The sequence below is a fragment of the Lygodium microphyllum genome, chromosome 29 (assembly GCF_053477565.2).
Source record: "Lygodium microphyllum isolate KBCC chromosome 29, Lygodium_microphyllum_v1.1.10, whole genome shotgun sequence".
In the NCBI taxonomy this organism is placed as follows: domain Eukaryota; kingdom Viridiplantae; phylum Streptophyta; class Polypodiopsida; order Schizaeales; family Lygodiaceae; genus Lygodium; species Lygodium microphyllum.
Window position 1 is genome coordinate 1,409,477 of NC_141163.1, and position 27,801 is coordinate 1,437,277.

Sequence of the window (27,801 nt, forward strand, 5' to 3'; positions counted from 1 at the left end):
CCAGAGTATCCAAAGTCAAGCCCAAACAAAACTCCAATAGCATTCAAGTCCAAACAATGTAACTAGCATGTATAGGTGACATAAGCATAAAGAATATCAAAAGCAGTCAAGCATAGACCAATACATGCCAAAGTACATCCAAATGGAGATCCAAAATGCTAACCAAGGAGGAGCTCAAGCTCAACAATACATCCGAGAACAATGTCAAGCTCTATGTCGACCCCAAAGCATCAATACATCATGTAAAGCTTCCAAGACATAACCTGATTGCAATAGGTATAAGAAACCTCTAAAAAACCACTTCAGCCTTGAATTTTCCAACATACATTCCATTCACTACATAAAATTGAGTATTTTTCAGCTCAAGATCAGCCCAAAAAATGATTGCAAATTAGTAGGCATACATTCCTTAAACATCTGGCATCAACCATAGGCATTCGGGCATCAAATAGACAATGCTATCCAAGCATAAACATAAAGTGCTAATGTAACACTATTTTGTGGCTGCCTATGGACAATCGAAAACAGTCCTGGACTGAGGTCAATCAGTCCACAAATCAATGGCAATGATAAACCACCAATGCTAAAGCATCAAGGGGGTGTTTCCAAGTGCCAAATAAAGTGTTTTCAAGTTGCCAATGAGTGCCAAGGGAGGGTTGAAGTAAAAAATGAATTTTTATAGGTCTTCAAGGTGGCACAAATAGGGCTGATGTTGTTGCATATGCTATTGGTCCATGTGGCATTAATGGGGTGGAAGGGGGGCTCAAGTAGGGCCTAAAGAAGGCCTACACAAAGCCTTGTCAAGCCTAATCAACCAGGAGCCAAGATATGAAATGGGGGAGCTCCAATGGTTGCCCCTTCCTATTGTACCATGCAAGAGCAAGAGCAAGAGATCGAAGCTTGCACGGGAGAGCTATGGTAGGAGAGCAAGAGCAAGAGACTCACAATGTGGGAACTCCAATAGTCACAATGTGTGACCGGCCTTCCCTTTATTCATCTGTCACTAAAAGAATAAAGAATAAAGAATAAAGTGACGGTGGACAAGTGCCCACCACCTGTAGTGTGTTCTTTATTCTTTATTCTTTTAGTGATAGATGAATAAAGAATAAAGAATAAAGTGACAGTGGACGGGTGCCCACTGCCTACTGTGTGCAGGTGCGGGTACTGTTAGTGTAGTAATACATGGGTAGCTAGGTGGAGGCACCTTTACCCCCAACAATATGAATTCTCTTAAACCCATTTCTCTTCAAGATGATATTTCTTATACCCAAGACATAGAGAAAGAATTCAAAAGAATCACCTTTTTTTTGGACAATAATCTAGCTAGATCTGGGTCCTTCAATCATTATTGCAATTTGGAAAAACCTTTCAATCCTTATGGCCTAAATTATTTTCTACCAAATCAACCTATGAATTTCCAATGTAGGATTAATCAAAATCTTGGAGACAATAAGGTAAAACCTCAACTTGCAAATCTCAATGCTCAAGATTCAAGCCTAGTTATTACCAATGTGGACAACCTAGTCATCTTTGAGTGAATTGTTGACTCAATCTCCCATCCAATAACAATACTAATACCATGGCTTAGTTACACAACATTGAGAAGGTGCTTGATTACACACCTCATTGGACTACATATTCTTTACAACAAGAGATATCAACTGATGCAAAGCGATTATGATGTTACTATTTTGCATGATGATAGTAGTTTTTGTGATTTTATTTCTAAAAATTTGGTTAGGAGGTTGCTACTAGAGACCAATCCTTCACTACACGAAGCAAAGTCTACATTCCAAGGCATTAAATATAATGGTACACACACTATAACATTTGAATTCCAAGGCCAGTTTATCTCACATACTAGTGACCTCGATTTGACTTGTTCTCATTGACTAGCCACACACAAGCTAAACAAACACTCAAAAAAACAATAAAAAGTATGTCATGTAAGAACAAGAGAAGCAAAGGCCTAAAACGGATGCCTTTTAATGTATTTTGAGCATAAAATCTAATCAAATTTTCAAATACATACATGGGAGAGTGAGGTGCTCCCCCATGTATAGGGGGAGATTCTATCAAATCTTATGTCATACATTATTTCTCTAGGTTTTTTTCTATTGCAATTTGTATTCTCTTCAATTTTCTATTTATCTTTGCTATAGTATAACAAAGGATTGTAACAACAAGAAGTTTAAATACTCTAAGAGGACAGCTTAACCACATATGTGAGTTTGGAGAAAACATAACTACAATTTTTTTAAAATTTTTATTTTGGTTGTGGTTTTTGGTTTTTTTTTTCAAAATTGTTCTTTTGGGTTTTCTATTTTGCTTTTTTAAAAAAATTGCATATATACATGTGGGGAGAAAAGGAAATGAAAAGGAAGTGTGGTTAGGTTGGTGTGTTTTTGTTTTTATTTCGAAGACACATTTTTAAAATGTTTAGGATGTTTGCACCTTTGAGGTTTCTAGGTAGCTAATTCATGTAGGACATGAGATTTTATGGTATGCACAAATCAAGAAGTGGCTCACAGGATATGGGATCAACGTGGACTATCTCCCCCCTTTCACTCTATGACCCTGAGTCCCCTTCACACACGTCTCCCAAACTGAGAGGAAAGAAGCTTTGAGGGAAAATTATATGATATGTATGAGTTTGGAGACACAATTCTTGATGGTTAAGGTTGAAATTTTGAAGCATAATGCTAGTCATATACTTTTGAATAACTATTATTGAAGGTTAGTTTTGTACCAATATTGACATTTTATAGTGATTAGGTCAAAATTAATGATGGTAAGGATCCCTTTTTAGTAGTGGATATTAACTTTCAATCGATCATATCTTGATTCACATTAATTAACTAGTATTGAGGTGGCATGGGTCTCCAAGTCTTTAAGAGATTTCAAGGACTCCTTGTCTTAGTCCATAGTCCTCCTCTTCATAATTATTCTCCAACTTTGTACTTTTTAACAATGTTGAAAGAGAGCTTGTGCACAAGCCATGATATCACCATGAATGTCCAACTAGGTGGGTAGCCTCCATAATGCAATCATTTGGATCTTCCTAAGGTTAGCCAAAAGCAAATGCAATTTCAACTACTCAAGGAAAAGTTAGTTTATGTAAAACAAAGGTATGCTTTTGAGAATGGGGTAGGTCATCACAATGCAAGTAGTAATATAAGGTCAAGAAAGTAACTTGTGCCAAAATGTTGACATAATGGTTAATGAGGTACACATGAGCAATATTTTATTACCCTTATCAGCAACAAAGCATTACCTTTTAAGGTCAAATGTAGCCATAGATGATCTAAGACACCTGCAATGCAATTATTTATGTCCAAGTGCCAAGCTATAAACCAAGTTGCCCTTTTTAAGTACATCTTATGGCTACTAGCATTGATCTTGTTCCAGGCTCAAGGACAATGCTTTTATGTCAATGGGACTAGCCATGTGATGTTAGGGGTTTGCAACCAAACATAAGCATGGACCATGCCCAAAGAATGTAGAATCAAATGGTGTATACTGAAAAGTTTAAAAATATTGTGACAAATGAGTAGCTTGTGTGCAAACCATAATGAGATGTATCCTAGGATATAAAGAAAGTTAGCCATACATATACTTGGAGTGGCCCATGTGTCATCATGGCATTCAGAGGTTCATTAAAGCTTGATGATCTAGTCAACTTCTAGCACATGCCAAGCAACATATGTTTCTAACATGGTGTGATGATGGAATTGTAACAAGAAATTCTATTGATACCAATAAATCCTCAGATAGCTTCTCTTAAAGACAAATTCTTAGACATATATCTTGTCAACATCATGGTGTTAAGGAAAAATGTCTAGCATCAAATCTCTCTTTTGGAGATTGACCTCTTGAAAGGATGCTCAATATCATGGCCAATAACATTTATTAGAACACATAGTAATTAGAATGTACCATTCATATGTTGGAAAATGAGATGGATAATATAATACATAACTAAGCTAACAATGGGAATAAAACGGAACTATGCATTTGCTCAAAGGTACCACAACATACAAGAGTGTGTTGCTAATGAATATGTGATGGCTCTATATTTAGAAGTTGAAAGAGAAGCTATTAAAACAATATATAAATGCAAGCTCTTGCATTTGTGAAGTCAAGTGTGGTATATTGTAGCCAAGGGAAATCTAAGTTTTTCTATACATTTGACTTATGAGAAATCCAATCTAAGCGTACGAATAATGCTAGCATGGCTCTTGTCTAATCTCTTGACCAATCCTTTCTTGTTTAATCGTCAAGTGTTTATGTTTGAAAAACAAGAAATTTTTTGAACTTCGTATCGTGGTGAGCTTGTATCAAGGTTTACTCATTATCCAGAACTACTTTAATATTTGGGCTTGAACAAATGCATAGTGCGCAATCTTGACCTGTGAATGAATGAACATTGAATAATTCTAGTTCACTTGGAAAAATCTTTCCATGGTCTAAGCATCCTTAGATTACCATGATCCCACCAACTCAACTAGTAGATAGAGTGTGTGACATACCCAAGGGCATGGATTCCTGTTATCTATTGGGTAGTCATGTGACAACCTTGGATGTTGGAAGGGTCTACATGAAAGTGCTTTCACCAAGGGGTTGGACATGTATGGAACCAAATGTCGTTAGGGGTGGTGTGACACCTAGGCACTTTCTAGACTTTCAAGAGTCTAGAAAGTAAATATAGTTGCATTTTTGGTTAGTGAGGAGGAAAAAAACACAATATACCATGTTTAAAGACTTCCACAAAGCATGGCACAATGCAACACCTTGAGGGTTCCTCCACATGCAAGCAAATCAAGTGGTGTGGTGAAGGTAGTGAACTAATACATAGATAAGTTAAAAGTTGGAAGGGGGATGAATCAAATGTGATCACATATCTCGAGGTTGGATCAAGTAGCCGGAGTTCATTGTGTATCCCCTTGAGAGGGGTACTCTATTGATTTGTCTTAGAGTCCCTTGATTCATAGATTGTAAATTCACACTAGTGTGGACTAAGACAACTTGCACAAGCTGTGTAGGGAAAGTCTCCGAGTTGTGCTTGAGAATTATTATAGATACGTTAGCCTTTACTTTTAAAGTCTCAAGACTAGTAAGGACTGAAAGTCTCAGAGTCGAGAAGGCAACCCGGTGGGCGGGGTCCACAGCTGAGCTGACCTAAGATAGGCGAAAATTAAAGGCTGGGCGAATTTAATGTTCATATTTAAACTTTCACTCTGAGAGGGAGAGAGAGAGAGAGAGAGAGAGAAAGGGGGGGCATTCAGCGGAAACCAAGCAGAGGGATTGCCAGCACAGTACGCGGCGAGAAGATGGCGACCATACGCAGTCAGCTACCCGATGATCAGCAGCCTGCCGCATCGCCTGCTTCTACGTGAGCTCTCGCTTACCTTCTGTAAACACGCCATTGTTTGTGCCTGCATCACTGCATTTAGCCGCACGTTAAATAATTATTGTCTTCAGATTGTGCGTATATGGGCATGCATTTTGTGCTTACCCCGCAGCCGATTCATTATGATTTTTTTTTTGTGTGTGTGTGTTTGTGTGTTAGGGGGGGGTTTAGAAGAACACAATGACCTCAAATAAGAATGCAAAAGGAAAAACAAGAAAATAGTGGATGACTGAATGCTAATGAATGAATGAATGACGAGAATACGATAAAGAGCACACGGGGTGGAGACTCTCCAACAGTTACTATCTCTCGTGGGATGGATTGAGGGAGAGTGTATTCTACATGCTGCCGACTGCAATATATGCAGCAAAAAATGCTGATGTGGCAGCCATAGGGGAAATTGCAGCAGTTAGGGGTTGCTTAGACTGAAAGGCACTTTGCAGATGAAGGAAATGCACACCTAAAGCTGTCTAAAGAAGGAAATGCACACTAAACGGAGTGGAAGTGACAGACAAAGCTCCAATGTCTCCATCAAGCTTTGATAGAGCTCACAACCGGGAGATGATAGACTAATAAAATAATATGGTAGGCTAACACCCCCTCTCAGGTCTTGGGAGTGTTTGAAGACCCAACAATATATGATGAAGCATAGAAGCTTGTGGAAGAGGCTTCGTGAAGAGACTCAAAATCCACGACCCACTCTTGAACAAAGTGAGAAACATAGGGTTCTTCGTGTGAGAGTGCGCAACGGAAGAAGAACACGAACACAGAGGAGGAGAGAGAGACATCAGAAAATGAAGGAAGAAAATCTGCACTGACTGTAATGAATGCTGAATACAAAACTGTGGACTGATCAACCCCTGCACGCAGCCCGAAGCATCAGTGAGGGCACCAGATCAGGCTGATGATGACGGCAGCACCGAAGACGGAGGAAGATGACGGAGTCGGAGTGTGCACCTGCCAAAGAAAGAGGGAAGATGATAATACAACTGATTGCCAAGTGGAAAATGGCTATAAATATCCAAAAAACCCAAAAACTGGCCGACTTGAAGTTTGAGGCCATAAATATGTCCGACCAGCATTTAATGCTGGTAAAAATGCCAGGAATGCTCAGAAAAATCCCGGAAAGGGTGGACAATGTCCGGCAGGTGAGGCAGGCTGAAGAATGTAGAAACTGCCTCGAGAAATGCACATAAAATCCCGACTGGAGGAGAAAATGCACTGAAATGCAATAAACTGAGTGCTCTAGAATGAGCTACCTCCTCCGTCAAAACAAGTGATAGACAAGTCAGAGCTCCTAAAGTCCTTATCTGACTCAGACTGAGGCTCACAGACAGGAGATGACAAGGCATGACAAACATGACTGCTAACACCCCCTCTCAGATACTGGATGTGGCGGAAGGCCAAGGGAGAAACGGATCCTGGGGTGGCAAGAGGAATGCCAAGGTCGATGAAGTCTGTTGATGAAGATTGCCAATGAAGGAGCTCCTCACGATCCTGGGAATCCCCCTCTAAAACACTAGGGGCCATGGAATCCACAGCCACATCACCGAGATCGTTCCCCTCTGAAAGGGATGGGGGGTACGAGGGAACCACCGGAGGAGAAGGTGGGGGATGGGAAGAAACCTGTGGAATCGAAGGTGCACAAGCGGAACGGGTGTAGCAATAGACTGTCTCGGAGGACCCTGCATCAAAGAAGGGGAATGGAGCCTGTAAAGCCCGCTCTCCTGCCAACCTGAAGATAAGACAACTCTTGTAAAAGAATCCTCAATAACAACGGCATGCTCGGTGAAGATCACTCGTGTGCCAAGCCTCGTAAGGCCATAAACTGAGAGGAGGGAAAGGCCCAAATCCGGAACATGTAGCTCCTGTGAAAAGGAGCTCGAAGGTTGGTTGGTAAACAAAGGCAGTGTGCCAACACCACTAATAGGCACCGATAAAATGTCACCAACAGTGACTGAACCCTTTGATGGACGGAGATCCTGTAACAAATCACCTCGGGGAGTCATATGACTCGAAGCACCACTGTCCACTAACCAAGGCTGTGCAGAAGACACTGCAGCCATGGAAGAAGGATCCTCCTCCAAAGCATGGATATGAAGGAACACTGACTCATGGGTAATAGCTGGTGTAGAGGTAGAAGAAGGCTCCGATGTAGATCCACCCTTCGCTCCCGGACAAAGGTGAGGGTACTTCTTCCAGCATTTCTCCTCGGGATGTGTCCCTTTTCCACAGTGTGGGCACTTCGGTCTCTCTGAATCTGAGTCAGAGCCTGAAGAACTGTCCTTCTTCTTAGCCTTTGACTTCGTCTTCTTCTTCTTCTGTCCTCCTGAACCTGCAACAAAGGCTCTAGTGGAGTTGGATCCACTAGCACTGACCTCTTTGAGTCGCTCGTCATGCTCCAAGACAAGCGGGGATAGCTCCTCCCATAGAAGCTTCTCACGGGTCCTCGATGTAAGAAGGCTGGTGTAGAAGACATCAAACCGAGGCGATGGCAACTGAGTCAAAAGAATCATAGCCATGTCTTCAGAAGATATCGTCCGACCGAGGGATGCAAGCTCATCCCTCATATCCTGTAATCTGTTGATGTGGTCCTTCATGGAAGGACTATCATCAATAGCGAGCATCCGTAACTTCTTTTCGAGAGATATCCGGTGGGCAAACGTCTTCTGTTGATAGAGAGACGCGAGCTTTCTCCACACATCTGCTGCAGTCTTCAACCTGTGAACATGAACAAGGATAGAATCCTGCAAACTCAGAAAGAGGAAAGATCTGGCTCTAGAATTGAGCTGATCCCATAATGCTGCACGATCCATAGATGTCCCATCTATGGGATCCACCTTAGGCCGGGGAATAGGAACAGAAACAAGCTCCCAAAGATCGAAGGAGTCCAAGATACACTCCACCTTGCAGGACCATAGAGAAAAGTTGGAGCCATCCAACCGGTCCTCCTTGGGCAGCTGAGGAAGAGCGGGTACCTGTACAGGGGGTACCAAAGGCTGCATCTTCGGCCCACTGGAAGGGGCTTGCCGAGATACATGAATAGAAGGGGGACGGGAAAGAGGAATAGACTTCGGACGACGGTCCTCGTGATAGAAATCACGCCTCCGTTCAAATGAGTGTCGAGACAAAAGCTCGTCATCTGAGTCATCAAAGCCCGTAAACTGATGAGAAGACATCTTCCAATCTGCAAAACACCAAACACCAAAGAAAACTGTGCCGAAGCCGAAGTAGGACCAGCAGTCTGGTCACCAACCACCAAAACACAGGCTGTGATAGCCTACAAACACCTGGAGCTTCAAAACGCAAGGGTATCTGATGAAGATCACGAGAACAGAAACCGCCAGCACCAAAACGCAGCCTGGGAGTGGGTCACCAGCAGGAGATGAGCCACCAGGAGTGGAAACGACCACCAGATCTGCAAAACGTAGCTTGATGATGTGTCGCCCAGGTGAAGAAGGGGCCGCTTGATGGTAAACGCAAGCAGGAGGGGTCGTTTGATGACGTGGCAGCCTTTGGAGGAGTCGTCTGCAGCAAACGCAAGAAGAATGGCCACCTGGAGGGGCCACCAAGGCAGTTGGAGATGAGGCGACAGCAGCAAAAGAGGGGTGAGGTATCTCTCCACAAGGTTAGGTCCTCCGTGCTCTCAGTCAGGCTCTGATACCATGTGAGAGTGCGCAACGAAGAAGAATACGAACACAGAGGAGGAGAGAGAGACAACAGAAAATGAAGGAAGAAAATCTGAACTGACTGTAATGAATGCTGAATACAAAACTGTGGACTGATCAACCCCTGCACGCAGCCCAAAGCGTCAGTGAGGGCACCAGATTAGGCTGATGATGACGGCAGCACCGAAGACGGAGGAAGATGACGGAGTCGGAGTGTGCACCTGCCAAAGAAGGAGGGAAGACGATAATACAACTGACTGCCAAGTGGGAAATGGCTATAAATAGCCAAAAAACCCAAAAACTGGCCGACCTGAAATTTGAGGCCATAAATATGTCCGACCAGCATTTAATGCTGGTAAAAATGCCAGGAATGCTCAGAAAAATCCCGGAAAGGGTGGACAATGTCCGGCAGGTGAGGCAGGCTGAAGAATGCAGAAACTGCCTCGGGAAATGCACATAAAATCCCGACTGGAGGAGAAAATGCATTGAAATGCAATAAACTGAGTGCTCTAGAATGAGCTGCCTCCTCCGCCAAAACAAGTGATAGACAAGTCAGAGCTCCTAAAGTCCTCGTCTGACTCAGACTGAGGCTCACAGGCAGGAGATGACAAGGCATGACAAACATGACTGCTAACACTTCGCCAGAGCTAAGGCACCTTTGTTATCCACGTGCATTTGTGTGGGTCCTATCTATGGAAAGCCAATCTCTGCCAACAAGCAACGGAGCCAAACTGCCTTGTGAGTTGTAGAACAAAGTGCACGATACTCAGCCTTCATAAAAGACAAGGCCATATTAGATTGCTTCTTTCGACAATGCTACTCCATGAGATAGCTCTTGAGCTGAAGGAGAAAGTAAAACTTGTAGTGGAGCGTGTGGACTTTACATCACCTGTCCAATCTAAGTCTATCTACCAAGAGTGGTTCCCTCTCGATACATGGATGAAGAAATGCTCTAAACACAGAAGGCACAAAACCAACTGTATGACAAAGCACAAGTTGATAACACGGAATATAGATAGGGTTAGGGTAACTTAGAGACAATGAACATTGAGAATATTGAAGTGAATGTGTACTGAAAATATAGTGCTTATGTAGCAAATTATGCAGTGAATGAATATTAGACCTTGAACTCTTGTGTTTCAAGGACCAAGGGAGAGGTAATGAGGTGGAGAGTGTGTTATACTCCAAACGGATCCTGAAATGCAACAAGGTAGCCTCCGAGGGTTGAACACTAGCAATCACAGTTGTGGAAGCTAGATTTAATGCAAATGGACATTGAGGAAAGAGAAAGTCTAAAAACGTAGGCACATGAGGAGAGAGAAAAATTGGGTGACAATAGAAAGCTGAAAATGCAAATGCTGATGTGGTCTTCCTAGCCATGTGATAGCAAAAACAACACGGCGACAATGTTAGGATAGTGGCTAGTAGTAGGAAGTGGTCTAGAAGTAGTTGCCAACTATGGAGAGGGATTGCCAAGCAGCAACCACAACTGTGTGGTTGGATCAGCAAGGTGATGGTTGAAAGATGAGAGAATAGCAAGGTGGGGGACTGGAAATAGGCACTAGACTAATGGAGACAATAACGAGCATACAGGATGACTAAGACACACTTGTCACCTATAACCTTATAATAAAGGTTGGGGTCATGACTTGATTGATGGAAGCCACTCTATAAAAAGAATTGTTTAATCCTCTATTACCAAGTCCTAGGAGCTTGCTTTAAGCCATAGAGGGCCTTTTGCAATCTGCAGACATGATTCTCCTTTTGCTGCACAAGAAAACTAGGAGATTGAGAAACATAAATCTTATCCTCAAGTATGTTGTTCAAGAAGGCCAACTTTATGTCTATTTAAAAGATACGCTAGCAGTGATGGGCTGTAAAAGCCAAAATAGCTCAAATAGTAGACATATGGGTTGTAGGCGCGAAAGCCTCTCAATAATCCAAACCTACATGCTGTGTAAATCTCTTGGCAACAAGCCTAGCTTTATGCTTGTCCAAGGAGCCATCGGCCACATACTTGGGTCTTAAAGACCCACTTCATGCCAATCACCCTCCGCTTTTGTGGACATGGAACCAACTTCCAAGCCTGATTACACTCGATTGCATCAAGCTCTTGTTGCATACCATGGCACTAGACATCCTGCACAAGAGGCTCATCAACTATAGTAGGCTCACGATGTTGAAGAATCCATGGCTTAAGAGTGTCCAAGGAGCCATCAGCCACATATTTGGTCTTAAAGACCCACTTGACGCTAATCACCTTCCGCTTTTGCCAACTTCCAAGTCTAATTACGCTTGATTGTATCAAGCTTTTGTTGCATACCATGGTGCCAAACATCGTGGGCAAGAGGCTCATCAACTATAGTAGGCTCATGATGTTGAATTCATGGCTTAAGAGTGTAGTTCACATAGAGTAAACTATCCCGTTGGGCTTGTATCTAGGCTAATCTATGTGGGCTTGAAGGGGTCTCATGAAAATGAGTAACACCTGTATCCTCCGTGAGTTGTTGATACCACTAAGGAATGGTAATAGGCTTATCCTGTTGTGAGGGAGAGTGAGAGGCCTCTGGCACCTACAATGCACCTGTCTGGGAAAGGGACTTCCTCTCATTGGGTAAAGGTACATCCCCCTCATCCTCAGAAGAGGGCTCATCCTCCAATGCTCAAGTCCCCTAGAAGACGTGAAGGTAAGGAGTAGAAATATTTGATGATGAAGGAATAGAAGCAATTGTCAAGGGTGAAAGAGGAGTAGAAGGGGAGGAAGGAGGGGATGGCTGATTTTCACCTTCTGAAGTATGCATCTATATCATGTGATCTCCTTCCTTATCTCTGATGGCCCTTGAGGACTGCGTTTCACTCCCTCTACAGCTGGTTGTCCATTCCGTCATTATTCGGCATTACCTTCTATACACTACTGCCCGAAGGATTGCATTTCACTCCCTCTACAGTGTAGGTTTCCTTCAAATATTGCCGCTTGGTCAACCAGCACAATGTAGTCATCTTCATCGACATGAAAGATTGATGTGAAGAGATTGCAAAACACAGGCCCAACACTGATGCGAGGTGATGGAGGATGACACCAGGTAAGGAGGATGCCTCCAGATTGCAAAATGCAGCCTAGAGATTGACACCAAGTGAAGGAAAGTTGATGCCAGGAAGGGGGAGAGGTTGGTAGGCGGCCAGGGAGTGAAGGGTAATTGGATGATAAAGGTTGCAACGAAAACACAACCTACAAGAGGAGAAATAGGGTGCTTGTCCTCGTGAGACATGAGTAGCAGTGGAGAGGCTAGAAAGGAGAAGAATTTGGAAGAGAACCGAAGTCTCTTGGGTGGTGCTCGCTGAAGCCCCTCGAGTGGTGCCCTGGCTCTCTTAGGTGGCACCTAGAAACTAAGTAATGATACAAATAAAGCCTTTTTGGGGCTATAAATGGAAACCAAAACAGGAATTAAGGTAATAAATGAACTTAATGAATGGGTTTCTCAACAGGCTACACATATCTATTGAAATCATCAACAATGAGCATCAAATACTTAGCCTTCCCTTGGGAGGCTGTGCCCATAGGTCCGCATAAGTTGGCGTGGACTAACTCTAGTGGAGTAGTAGCCCTCCGAGAAGGAACTTATAGATGAGGCTACTAATGTTGCTGTCCTATAAGCAGTTAGGGCACAAAGTGTGAATAGGAGGAAAATCTGGGAGACCCTTCACTGACTTCTTCTTAGAAGCCTTGCACATGGAGTTGAAGTTAGGTGCTGATAATAGATATACCAAAGTAGCCTAAGCATGTGAGAAGTGTGTGCAGTAATGACAGTGAGCTTATAAAACACAAAACCAATCGTATGACAAAGCACAAACTGATAAGATAGAACATAGTTAGGGTTTTGGAGTTTCCAAGAGTTGATATGGAGGTTTTAGAACAAAAGACATACGTAATGTGTGAAGCTAAACCATTTTTTTGGAGTTTCCACCTATTCCAAAGCAGCTAGGGCATTGAGCAAAGGGTACTTGTCAGCTGTCCAGCGACCTACCAAGACTACAGAGGTGATGGTTATCTTACCAAGGGAGCGCAAGTGATCACCTGAGAGAGGCCAAGGCATCAGACCAACGGTGCTCGTTGATTGCCCAGGGGCCTACCAAGTCTTGCAAAGGCGGATGGAATCAACAATGGAGATTTTTTGTTTGTTTTTTTGGTTTTTGAGGGGTTTGTATTAGTTTGTTACAAGATTTGACATTAAGTGAGGATTTTAAATCAATGTTTATCCCATTGAGTTATTGTGCCTCGAAGTATAGGAAATAAGGATGGTTAGCTCCACGACCTTTAGAAAACATGTAAAACAATCCCACACACTACTAGCATAAGTGCCTAGGGGTTTCTAAGGGTGTGTGTGCACCAATCATATTGAGAAAATGTGGAGAGATAAGTAATACGATGCGAGTTAAAAAAAGAAGCCTTAGGAGATTGCCATGCTTAATGCCATGAGTATGGCAGATCCAGAGTCGACTATCCTACTAAGGGTGACAAAAAATGGGTAAATTCGCACAGGTGCATGAATAGAATGCCAATGCATAGGATAATGCCAAGTTTTCACGCTCATGTAGAATGCAATGCAAGGGTGTCACTTGGATAGTGCCCTCACAAGAGAATTGTTCACTTGCCCAAGTACCCTTGTACAATCATGCCATTCTGATAGTGTGGATGAAGTTATAAATGTTCATAATGTACAATACAAAGTAAATAAATGTTTGGGAATGAAAAATTGTAAGCATCAGCATTGTCACTATTAAGAGAAAAAAACTCTCTCAAGCTGGAAGGAGAAGTAAGAGGGAAGCACCCTTTCTATGTCAATTGGAAGAAGTAGAAGAGAGTATATCCAAGTCCATCCGAGGTAGAAGGTACTATAGAACCAGCTTGTTGACTGCCTTGGTCAAAATATCTACAAAATTGTCATTGGACGGCACAAACTCTAGGTGTATATTGCCTAGCTCAACCTGCTCTCTGGTGAAGTGGAAGTGAATGGCCATGTGCCGTATCCAAGGTGTGATGATTGGATTGTGTGCAAGGGCAATGGCACTTTGGTTGTCGCAGTAGATAACTGTAGGCACCTCACAAGGAAATTGAAGCGCAACCAGCAAGTTCCTTGGATAGATGGCCTCAGTAGTATCATCAAAGTGAGCTTGATACTCTATCTCGGTTGTGAAAGTCGCCACTGTCTCCTACTTGTGGCCAGCCCAAGAGATGGGTTCCGTGCCTAAGGTATAGAGGTAGCCACCATGGGATGGGAAAGCAGATAGAAGTAGCCAGCATGGGAATGCGGAGTGTTAGGATCTCCTGCCGAGTCGGAATGAGTGTATCCTTGCAAGTATAAACCATGACCATAAGTTAATCCACAATTATAGGTACACCTTAAATATCTTAATACACGAAGACAAGCAATCAAATCACACATTCTAGGTGCATTAAAAATAGTGACTAAGTAAACTAAGCGAGTATGCAAGATTTGGCCTAGTATGTATCAACCAAAGTAGTTTCCCTACAATAAAGTGATAGGTATGAGCATTAAAAGACTGACCCGAGGTATCCTTATATAGATGGATAGTAGGATCAAGAGGTGTGGCCACTGGTCATGTTTGATTAGTTCCATACTATTCCACTAGTTGTAGCGCGTACTTCTTGTTGAGAAGCCACTTCTTTAGTTTACACACTTCATTTAGGGCTTCGCACTAACAATCCCAAAAAGAGCTAGTGTTCACATTTTGGTCACTTTTTCAACGGGCGCCCACACAGTGGTATGCCACCGTGGACAGCTTATGGCTATAAATAGGTAGTCAAGGATTGCGTTTCACTTCCTTCACTGTGTAGATTTCCCAAGAGTGTTGCCACCTGATTCAGACAGGACAATGCAGTTATCTTTCGAGCTTTTGCTCCGTTGTATCAGCTTTTCTTCTCATAGCATGATTTAGTGCATCATCATTATGTTTTTCTTGTGTTTGTGAGTTTCACTTCTCTCTCAGTGTTTGTCGTACACACTCAGTGTTACTCCTCGCAAACCCTACTGTCTCTCTACACTGTCGCTTATTTTTGAGATGGTATTAGAGCATATTTGTTATTTTGACACTTAAGATGTGACAAAAAGATACTTTCCTCGGATCAAACAATCTCCATTCCCAAGAAATAAGACAACAAACCTAAGTCTGTCATCTCGAATGTAGCGCAAAGCTTTGTCTTGATCTCTGCTATGGCCATAGAATCTGAGCCAGTGAGAAGTATGGTATGAGCATATAGTAGGATATTGCTGATCCCCACGCTTGTGATATGCACATATAGATTTGGATCATAGGGGGTAAAGTGGTATCTATGAGTCTGTAAGAACTCGTCCATCTTGTGGTACCAAGCCCTCAGTGCTTGCTTCAGTCCATAAAGAGCTTTCTGCAAGCGAAAAGTTAGAAATTGGGTGGGGGTCCTTGTACCTCCCTTCTTGGGAGGTCACCCATCCGAGTATTATTCACGCCAATGCATGCTTAACTGGAAGTTTCCTATAATTGGGCTAGGCATCTAGCCCCCAAAACCTTAAGGTGATGGATGACCTCCAGCCTATCCAATTATGGAAATCTTTTTCAATTTGGTTGAGGATTCAAACTTAGTCTCAACTCATTGCCGCTACATCGATAGTAAGCTAGTTTTCTCTAGCAAGGGTGGATTGCATTGCCAACACCCCCCTTCAAGCCACACCTTGGTTGAGGTCCTAGTGGCACCCAAGTTAAGAAACCTGAGCTTTGATACCAAGTTAGAAACTGGGTGGGGACCCTTGTATCTCTCCTTCGTGGGAGGTCACCCATCCCAGTATTGCTCACGCCAGTGCACGCTTAATTGGAAGTTTTCCATAATTGGGCTAGCCATCTTGTTCCCAAAACCTTAAGGTTATGGATGATCTCTAGTCTATTCAATTATGGAAATCTTCTTTAATTTGGCCTAGGATTCAAACCTAGTCTCAACTCATCGCCGTTGCATCTAGTTTTCTCTAGCAAGTGTAGATTGCATTTCCAATACAAAATACCTTGTCATTTCGGTCAGCGGAAGAAAAGCCGAGAGGCTGCTCCACATAGACCTCTCCTCCAAGTAACCGTTCAGAAAAGCACTTTGGACATTCATCTGATAGATTGGCCAACCATGTTGAGCGGCAAGTGCAACCAACAGATAGAATGATATCAACCGAGCGATAGGTGTGAAGGTTTCTTTATAGTCAATGCCGTGCTTTTACCTGAAACCTTGCACTACAAGAAGAGCCTTGTATTTATCGAAAGTAGCATCAACCTTCAGCTTGGTCCTAAAAATCCACTTAGTCCCAATGGTCGGCTTGTGATGAGGACGATCTACCAAGGTCCAAGTCCCATTTTGGTCGATACTATCCAGTTCCTTTTCCATGGCGTCATGCCACACAGGGCCCTAAAGAGCCTCTTGCCAATTGTCCGGCTCGGAATGCGCAATGTAATTAACTGTAAACATGATGCATATGAAGCATTAGGGGCAAGTTGAGTAGATCTAGGGCCCTTCAGATTGGAATTTGGTGGAAGGACCCCTGAACCCCACATGGTCTACTGGTACCAGCGAGATCATGGGTCTTGCGGAGGGGGGTTGGGAGCTAAAGTGTATGCAGGAAGGTTAGGAGCAGGTAGTAGACTTGGCTCAAAAGGCACGATCTCGTATGATGTGAGTGGAGGTGAGGACGTAGAGTCTTATGCAGAAGACTACACAATGTCTCTCTCATCAAAGACGACATCCCTCTTGTGACGATTACCTTGTTCCGAGGATTAAACAAACGGTAGGCTTTCGCTTTTGGAAGAATAGCCCACAAAGATCAAGAGATCAGCCCGAGGGGTGAGCTTTTCTATCTTGTCATTTGGAGTGTGCGTATAAGCACGACTACTGACGACTTTGGAGTGAGAAACTATAGTTAAAGCGCCAAAAAATGCTTTGTACAGAGTCTTTTAGGGACCACTGCAGTTGGACATCGGTTAAGGATGTACATTGAAGTGTTAACAGCCTCAATCCAAAGGTGCTAAGGGAGCTCAGTTGCAAACAACATAGAGCGTGCCATATTCATGATCGTCTGGTTCCTACGCTCTATGACTCCATTCTGTGCAAGGGAGTTGGTAGAGGTGAGCTGGTGTGCAATGCCCTGCTCTTGTAGAAACTCAGAGAACTCATGGGAGGTAAACTTGCCACTAGAATCACTCCTCATAGTACCCACATGATGACAAGTCTAGTTATGAACTAGCAGCATCCAAGCTGTGAAACAAGTGAAGGCATTTGACTTGTGCTTGAGGAAGTACACCCCCATAGACCTAGAGAAATCATTCGTTATAAAAGAGAAGTACATCGGGCCATTCAAGGTAGCAATGGATGTGGTACCACAAAGATCTACATGAATGAGCCTAAGGGGTTCCTCATCGGCATGTGTTTTAGACTCCTGAGGAAAGGGAGTACGATGCAACTTACCTAGTTGACATGCTTTATAGACTTCTCGAGATAGTTTTAGGGCCCTCAACCATCTCTTTGTGAAGATATGCCAAGGTTTGCACTGGGGAAACATAGCATGCACGACTAAGACAGAAACACAAAGACTTAGACAAAGATAAGAAAAACTCAAACCCTAAACTCAAAACACAAAACACAAAACACAAAACACAAAACTCAAACACAGAGACAAACACAGAGAGAAGAAACTCTGAAGTGAGTGAATGCTATAAATGAACGTAAGAGTGTATAGAATGCCCAAGGGTAGAGCAATGCAATGTCAGAGAGTGACATCTACTGGAGATAGATCCCAAGTGCTATGACCACCCATCGGAGTGCGAGAAACACCAAACAGCGGCAGAGGTGACTCAAGGACCTGTAGTGATATGGCAAGGGGAAGGCTCCATTAGACCCACCCTCACCTGTCACGGTTGCCACCACTACCACCACACAAGAAACCATGGATGCAATGGTGAACCAAAGCTATGTGGTGGCATGGGTGCAATACCTACTAAGCTCGGTGTAGCAGCTTGGCCCAGCACCAAAAAGTGGAGGAGCTCCAATGGTAGGGACAAAGAGACCTGCTACTATAGATGTAGATTCAAGAAAAGACCCGAAGAAGGCTAGGGTAGAAGCCTCAACTGTAATGAAATTTGTAAGCACGATCCTATTTCTTACTATAGTACATCTATCAACCACCAATTTGTCCCTTCTTATTGCACATATCCTCACCATTATGAGACATCCTACAACTCCCCCAAGATTTGTAATATCAATAATGACATCCCCTTGTACCAAAAAATAAAATAAATGAGAGATCAAGCAACAAAAAAACACCCATAATAAGACCCACACTTAGCCATTGCAATCAGAGGTTTCCAAGTTTATAGTGCTTGGTTGGAAAAGTATGATGAATACATCTAAGAACTACTAGGCCAATTGGAAAAGGTAAAAGAAGAGAGGAAGGTAGTGTTGGCAAAGTTGGAAAAGGAAAGAGATCCATTCTCAACTCTCACCAAAGTGTCAGGGAACTAAGGTGACAACAAGAGAGGTGTTTGCTGATGGAGACATCCTGTTGGACAAAAAAAACACAGGTATTGCAGCAATCACCTGTCGGAAGAGGTGGCAGTAGTCTATTGTTTAGCACCAGATGCTGAAAATGCAGGCTAATTAGGTGCTTTGATGATGCAGCAAATGGAGACCTCCAAACAGCAAGGTGATGGCTGAAAATAGGCCGCCTAGGGCTGGATAGTGATGGCTGAACAGTAGACAGATGGTAGGTGGTTGATGGCTGAAATCTATGCTGTAGAGAAACTTGCACAAAGGGATGATGCTGAATGGTGGGAAGCTGGTTTATTTATAGATGTTGAAGGGTGCTCCAAAAAATTAGGGTTTTGGGGGACCGATGAGACTCTCTCGAACCGTACATCAAATTTGCGTTTTTCATTAGTTAAGTGTGTTTTGGGGCTGTTTAAAATGCTGATTAGTTGTAAAGTGTGTTTTAGTTGAACTCCACCTCTTAGGCCGAAAATTGAGCCTAAAAGGGGAGGCCGACACAATGTTTACCCCAAGGCGTCCCACCCCAAAGCAGTTAGGGCATCGGACAAAGGGTGCACATCGGTTGCCCAGTGGCCTACCAAGACTACAGAGGTGATGGTTATCTTACCAAAGGAGTCCAAGTAGTCACCCCAGAGACAGGGTTGTCTCCGTACATAGTACAAACTGATCCATATGTTACGGTACGGTACGTATCCGTACGATTTAGTACGAAAAAATGGGCACTTTTTGGCCACTCTCCTTTAAGTCTACAACTTTCTTTTTTTATTTCTTCTTTCTTTTTTTTTGTTCTTTCTTTCTTATTTCTCCCCCAAGCCTCTCTCTCTCTCTCTCTCTCTCAAGCTTCTCACACCCTCTTTTTCTCTCTCAAGCCTCCTCTCTCTCTCTCTCTCTCGCCTTTTCCTCTCTCTAGTTGCACTAGTACCACGTACGAAAGGTTTGATACTATACCATACTTTAGGTACCGTACCTTACGTATTAGTACCATAAGGTACCAACTTAATGGATCATCTTTCCCATTTCAATTGCACTTTGGGACGAGCTAAATGCCCCTTATATTAATATGATTCTCCCATGAGATTAGGTTATTTGAGATTCAAACAATCTCTCTCAACTTTCTCTCTCTCAAGCCCACACTTCTCTTATTTGTATGATCATGCATGTATGTTGTATCCACTCCCATCTATGTAGTTATGAGTTGTAGGTAGCAGTAGCGCATGTTGCGCATGCAGCATTAGGTTTTGGCATGTTACCCTCAAGTACTCATCTTATATACTCTACTAGCATTCCTATTTAGACTTGAAATATCTATTCTATTATCTTTAGTCCAAAATAATCAAGTTAATTTTTTTTTGGTACTAATATTGTACCGTACCTTATAAAATATTAAGGTACCATTTAGTACCGTATTTTATTGTACCGTATCGTATCGTACCTTTCGTACCTGACAACTATGCGGGCCAGAGAAGACAGGGCATTGGACAAAGGGTGCTCGTGGGCTGCCCAGTGGCCTACCAAGCCCTACAAAGGTGGATGGAACCACATTGAACTTTTTTTTGCTTTTTTTTTTTTGGGTTTGTTTGTGGTGAATAGTTAATTTTAGGGATGGCAGCCGATTATGTAACAGTGACCCAGAAGACGGGAGTAGGGATGGTACACCCAATATATCACAAAACAGTACAAGCTTACCCAATCACTTGAGGATATCAATGACAAGGGAAAGGTGATGAAGTATCATGTAAAGAAAAATGGTGGTGTAATCTGCTGGTGGAAACGTCTTAGGATCCATCCAATGGTGCTCTGTACAATGGAATGCAAAGTATGTTACATGTTAAAGAATGCTTGTACAGCAAGTTTCACTTAGACAATGTCCTTTGTGAAAAAATTGTTCACTTGCCCAAGCACCCTAGTACAAAGATGATGAAATCATGCAATGCATAGGGGAAGGTTGTTAGCAGATTAGTCAGTTCATGGTTGAATCTGTACATGTGGTACAACAGGCTAGGCACAGAGATATTTTAGGCATTTTTTTTGCGAGCATTTATTGTGTTTTGGCATTATTTGCAGCCATTCGGTCAGCATTTAATGCTGGTCGACCGGTCATATTTTTGACATTTATTTGGCCTATATATTCTTAGGCTCCCTCCTCCACATTCATTCATCACCTAACAGTTCTTGGGGAGAGGGAGCATGTGCCAGTGCCTTCACAGTTGGTGAGTATGTCAACTCATGTGTGAGTTTGAGCATGTATTATGGCTGGGCACATTAGATAGTTATTTTGGGCATTTTTAGTGTGTAGCATTTTATGATATTGTGACATTATTATTGCCGGTCGGCAAACATTAAATGCTGGTTGACCTGACATATTTTATGGCATTATTTATGCCTATATATATTTTGGGCTCCTCCTCCTCAGTTCAGTTCACCACTAGGAGGTCCCGTGGAGAGAGAGGAGCCGGTGTCGGTGCCCACGCAGCCAGTGACTCACTGTTTCATGCAATAGTCTCGTGTTTGATATACGGATTCTATTTTCCGAGCATACATCTGAGTTCTTATCTGTATTCACTCTTGTCTTGTGTTTCAGCAGTTAATTACAGCTTATGTTTACGCTTCCATTGCTGCACCACTTTTGACAGGTATCAGATTTCAGGATTTGTGTCCTGCTATGTTTTCTTGCTGATTTCAGGATCGTTTTCACCCTTACTGATCAGGCAGCTGCTGCTCCAACTAGGCGATCTGTTTTACCTGTGTTTTCTACAGCTTTGCCATCGTCTGCTATCTATAGTCCCTTTGTTGCCTGTGTTTTAGTTTTCAGGTTGCTGCGATAGTTTTTTCAGCCTATTTGTGGCAGTACTCAGCCTGCGTTTTGGTGTTCCTGACTCCTTCCTGGCTGGGCGACTATACTTTCAGGCCGTTTTTACTGTTTTTGGCAGTTTTTGACAGATTTTTTGATTTTTTGTAGCAGTTTTTTGTCTTATTCTGGTCAAATTTTGGCTTATATTGTATGTAAACTCTTGTTTTTTGCAGTCTGCGTCGTGTTTTGGCTGTGTTCCCTCTCCAAACACCTTCTCTTCTCTACTTCTCTTCTAAATTCTCTACATATGGATCCTCCATGCACATCCATTGATGACGAGCGAAGTTCAGATGAGGCTCTTACAGCTTTAGAGAGGGTTTTGAAGTTGAAGAAGTCGAAGGCCCAGTGTTACCACTGTGGCAAGAAGGGCCATTTACAGAAGGATTGTAAAGAGTTAACGGCTTGGAGGAAGAAAAAGGAGCAGAAGACGAAGCCGGTTGCGGACTCCTTCGATGAGTCATCATTTGCTTCAGATTCCGACTTAGATCCTCCGGCCAAGGCGAAGTCCAAGGCGTGGAAGGGATCCTCTTCTTCAGATTGTGGGAAGGGCTTGGTGGCCCCTTGCTCAGTTGCTTTCTAGTGGTAGTGATGAGGCCATCCCTCACGACTCTCCAGTGCCAGAGAGGGAGTGTGAGAGGGTGGTGAGAAGGGGCAGTTGTACCTCATCTATATTTCTATATAGATGCACAGGATCCAGAGAGGGACATCCTTGATGCATCGATCGAAGTTTGGCAGGTACAAATCCTAGAGCTAGGATTGACATCGAGGTTCATGATAGGCTGGTTCTTTGATAGAGAGCGGGTGGCTTTTGTCTGGAGCTCACATGACACGACACTTTGGCGGTCTGGCCAAAGGAGAGGAATTCATGGTCATTTATGCATTGCAGCATTGGTGACAAGATGGTCATGTGTGCTATATCATGGGCATTGTTGAGAGACACAGAGAGCTGCTATGATCTTCTCTATCTTCAGGAGCTGGTATGATTGACATCGACATCAGGTTCTCTCTGAGGCATCTTGGTGGTGGCTTGATCACCCACTACTTGGGTATCCATGGTTCTACTTGGTGGTTCTATGTTGTATGGTTTCTGATTCATTCTCATTGTACCATTGTATTGTATTAGATTACCCATGATCTGAGAGAGGGTGTTAGGAGAGTATGTCACCTCATGTGTGAGTCTGAGCATGTATTATGGCCGGGCACATTAGATAGTTATTTCATGCATTTTTAGTGTGTAGCATTTTATGGTGTTGTGGCATTTATTGTTGCCAATCAGCCAACATTAAATGCTGGCCGACGTGACATATTTTATTGCATTATTTATGCCTATATATATTCTGGGCTCCTCCTCCTCAGTTTAGTTCACCACCTGTTAACAGATTAGTCAGTTCATGGTTGAGTTTGTACATGTGGTACATCAGGCTGGGCACAAAGATATTTTAGGCATTTTATTTGCCATCATTTATTGTGTTTTGGCATTATTTGCAGCGAGTTAGTCAGCATTTAATGCTGGCTGACTAGTCATATTTTTGGCATTTATTTGGTCTATATATATTCTCAGGCTCCCTCCTTCACATTCATTCATCACTTGACAGTTCTTGGGGAGAAGGAGCATGTGCTAGTGCCTCCACAGCGGGTGACTCACATTGCTTCTTTATTGTCTCATGTCTTGGTATATGGATTCCATTTCCCAAGCATACATCTGAGTTCTCATTTGTATCACGTTCTTTCTTTCGCTTTCTCTTTTGTCTTGTGTTTCAGCAGTTAATTACAGCTTATGTTTACGTTTCCATTGTTGCACCACTTTTGACATGGTATCAGATTTCAGGATTTGTGTGTTAGGACTATTTTCACCCTTGCTGATCAGGTGGCTGCTCCTCCAACCAAACAACCTATTTTGCCTACGTTTTTTGCTGACGTTAGCATCCGTATAGCCTATGCATCCATTTCAGCGTGTGTTTTGGTGCCTCAGCATCTCCTCCTGACTGGGCGCTTGCATTATTAGGCTATTTTGGCTGTTTTTGGCAGTTTTTGACTGATTTCTTGACTTTGTATAGCTCTTTTGTCTTATTTTGGTCAGATTTTGGGTTATATTATATGTGAACTCTTGCTTTTTGCAGTCTGTGCTCGTGTTTTGGCTGTGTTCCCTCTCCAAATATCTTCTTTTCTCTACTTCTTTTCTAAATCCTCTACATATGGCTCCTCGATGCACATCCACTGATGACAAGCTCCATGGACCTGATTATTATATGTGGAGTGCGGCGATGAAGGCTTGGTTAATCTAGAAGTGGTTATGGTATGTGGTTGGCGGAGCTATGGCACGACCTTAACAGCCTTCTCCTGTTCCATCTGATTTTGATGAAGACAACCATGAGGAGGCGGTGCTTACATGGGATTCAGATGATGCCCGTGCTTATTCGGCATTACTTCAGTGTATTTCCAAAGAAGTCCTACCGGCGGTCACCTCCTGCAGGACAGCTTCAGACATATGGTCGAAGTTGAAGTTGATGTACGAGACTCCTTCCACCATGAGGGTTGTTACTCTCTATGGCCAGCTCCAACAACTGAAGTTTGAACCCAAAGATACGATCCAATCATTCCTACTTTGAGTTACCCAACTCCAAGATCAACTTCACACTATGTAGTCTATCCTATTAGAGGCACATCTTATTGGTACGGTACTCTACAAGCTTCCTCGAGAGTTTGATGGAGTGGCGAATGCTTTACGGGCGCAGACATCTACGACTCATGTTAGTTTTCATATGTCCTCGATGCTACTTGAGCATGAGGCTACTTTGTGACTACAGGGGGGGACTTCCGTCACATTATGGAGGTTCAGGTGAGGCTCTTGCTGCTTGAGAGAGGGGTTTGAAGACAATGAAGTCAAAGGCCCAGTGTTACCACTGTGGCAAGAAGGGTCATTTAAGGAAGGACTGCAAAGAGTTAGCGGCTTCCAAAAAGAAAAAGGAGAAGCAAATGAAGCGAGATGCAGACTCCTCCGACGAGTCATCACCTGCCTCAGATTCCGATTCCGATTGTTCGGCCAAGGCGAGGTTCAAGGCGCGGGAGGAATCCTCTTCTTCGGATCATGGGACGAGCTTGGTGGCCCCTTCGTTAGCTGCTTTCTAGTGGTGGTGATGAGCTCATCGCTCACGACTCTCCAGTGCTAGAGAGGGAGTGTGTGAGGTGGTGAGATGGGGCAGTCGTGCCTCATCTATATTTCTATACAGATGCACAGGATCCAAAGAGGGACATCCTTGACGCATCAACCGAAGCCTGGCAAGTACAAATCTTGGAGTTGGGATTGACATCTAGGTTCATGATGGGTTGGTTACGTGACAGAGAGCGGGTGGCTTTTGTTTGGAGCTCACATGAGGGGACACTTTGGCGGTCTGGCCAAAGAAGGGGAATTCATGGCCATTTATGCACTGCGGCATTGGTGACAGGATGGTCACGTATGCTACTTCAGAGGCATTGTTGATAGACATTTAGAGCTCCTATGATATTCTCTATCTTCAGGAGCTGGTACGATTGGCATCGACATAAGGTTCTCTCCGAGGCACCTTGGTGGTGGCTTGCGCACCCACTACTTGGGTATCCATGGTTCTACTCTGATGGACATTGTTGTATATACTATGATGCTACGTTATCATTGTATATTGTATTGTATTAGATCACCCATGATCTGAGAGAGGGTATTAACAAATTAGTCAGTTCATGGTTGAGTATGTACATGTGGTACAGCAGGTTGGGCACAGATATATTTAGGCATTTTATTTGCCATCATTTATTGTGTTTTGGCATTATATGCAGCTAGTTGGCCAGCATTTAATGTTGGCCGACTAGTCATATTTTTGGCATTTATTTGGTCTATATATATTCTTAGGCTCCCTCCTCCACATTCATTCATCACTTGACAGATCTTGGGAGAAGGAGCATGTGCCAGTGCCTCCACAGCCGGTAACTCACATTGCTTTTGTATTGTCTCAAGCTTTGGTATATGGATTCCATTTCCCGAGTATACATCTAAGTTCTCATCTGTATTGTGTTCTTTCTTTCCCTTTCTCTTTTGTCTTGTGTTTCAGTAGTTTATTATAGCTTATGTTTACGCTTCCATTGTTGCACCATGGTTGAGTTTGTACATGTGGCACAACGGGCTGGATATAGAGATATTTTAGGCATTTTATTTGCCAGCATTTATTGTGTTTTGGCATTATTTGCAGCCAGTCGTCCAACATTTAATGCCGGCTGACGAGTTATATTTTTGACATTTATTTGGCCTATATATTCTTAGGCTCCCTCCTCCACATTCATCCATCACTTGACAGTTCTTGGGGAGAGGGAGCATATGCCAGTGCCTTCACAGTTGGTGAGTATGTCAACTCGTGTGTGAGTTTGAGCATGTATTATGGTTGGGCACATAGATAGTTATTTTAGGCATTTTTAGTGTGTGGTATTTTATGCTATTGTGACATTTATTGCTGCTAGTTGGTCAATATTAAATGCTGGTCAACTTGATATATTTTATGGCATTATTTATGCCTATATGTATTCTAGGTGTAAAGAAATGTCCTAACACAGAAACATAAACGGAAATTGTATGATAAAGCACAGACTGATAAAAGAACACAAATAGGGTTAGGGTAACTTAGAGACAATGAACACAATAATAAATGAAGTGATATAACTATTGAATAATATGATGGTCATGCAGCAAACACACTATGCAGTGAATGAATATTGAACTTCGAACTCCTGTATCTCAAGGATCAGGGCAGAGGTAATGAGCTAGAGAGTGTGTCGTACTCTGAACGGATCCTGAATCGCAGCAAGGCAGCCTCCGAATGTCGAACACCAGCAAACGTAGCAGTGAGAAGCTGGATTTGATGCAGAAAGCAGTGAGGAGAGAGAAACACTAAAAACGCAGGTAGCAGGTGAGAAGAAAGAAGAAGAAGAAGAAAGTTATATTAACGTCTACAACAGGCTAAGTTGGCCTATGAGACCAAAATGTTGCATACACACGTAGGCAGTAGGACTATGTTGACGTGGTAGGCTATACGGCAGTAGGTCTGCATAGGAACTGCAGTCGCCTCACTGGAATTAGCTCCAAACTGTGTGAAGAGGGCTGGAAATCAAGCGCCAACTGATGGAGATAGCAATGGATAGCTTCGATTGAGATGTCCTTCGCAAACGGGGTGTGGGCAGCAAGCTGAAACACTTGAAATCTGCAAAAATGAGATTAGAGAAGAGTGGAGGGCTGGCTGCCTATTTATAGAAAATTAGGGTTCTAGATCTTCTGCCACCTAACTCTCTCGATCCTCTCCCCATTTTAGGGTTTTGGTTAAAATAAGCCTAAAATAAGCATGTTTTGGGGCTGTTTAAGTGGCTAAGTGCATTTCTTAGCACAACACTCTCTCTCAGGCTCAAAATAGGGCTAGAAAAGTAGGCCAACCTAAATTTTAATTTACCCCAAGGTATCCCACCCCAAAGCAACGAGGGCATTGGACAAAGGGTGCACGTCGGTTGCCCAGTGGCTTACCAAGACTACAAAGGTGATGGTTATCTTACCAAGGGAGCCCAAGTGATCACCCCAGAGCGGCCAGGGCATCGGACCAAGGGTGCTCGGTGGCTACCCAAGGGCCTACCAAGTCCTACAAAGGTGGATGGAAACAACAATGGACTTGTTTGTTTGTTTGTTATTTTTTTTTGGTGGTTGTTTGAAAAGTTTGTTGAAAATACATAAGTAATATAGGGGCAGCGGTCGATTAAGTGACAGATAGGAAAAGATAAAGAGAATTTTAAACCCAAGTCATTTATAAAACTAGCAAGCCAATCCCTCACACACTGATTAGGATAAGTGCCTAAGGATGAGAAAAGTATGTGCGTGCGCCAATCATGTGGTGAATATGTGGAGAGACAAAAAAGATGATGGTGGGCTTAGTAAGATAAGCAAAGCAAGCAAGCAAGCAAGGGTAGGGAAACTGCCTTTAGGAGAATTGCCATGTGTTATGCCACGAATATGGTGGATCCTAGAGTCGACCACTTCAAAAGACCGAAGAGGGATAAATGCTCATAGATGCATGTTTACATGAACTGAATGCGAATGCATGGGGTAATGCAAAGGGAGATGCAAGATGTCATGCTCATGCAATATGCTATGCAACGGTGCCACTTGGACAGTGCTTTCGCAGGGGAATTGCTCACTTGTCTAAGTGTCCTTTTACAATCAGGTCATCCTGACAGTGCGGATGAAGTTACAAATGTCCATAATACAATACAAAAGAATAAATGAATGCAATGT

At 43.0% G+C, this 27,801-nt stretch overlaps 1 protein-coding gene across 1 annotated transcript in view; it reads left to right on the top strand.

Moving 5' to 3' along the window:
- Positions 1-5,226: 5,226 nt before the first annotated feature.
- Positions 5,227-27,801, top strand: part of LOC148010300 (uncharacterized) — a 136,753-nt gene continuing 114,178 nt past the window's right edge. Inside the window, exon 1 of the mRNA XM_087671442.1 lies at positions 5,227-5,392. Coding sequence (XP_087527568.1) covers positions 5,331-5,392 — 62 coding nt within the window. The 5' untranslated portion in view covers positions 5,227-5,330. The remainder of the gene's footprint in view (positions 5,393-27,801) is intronic.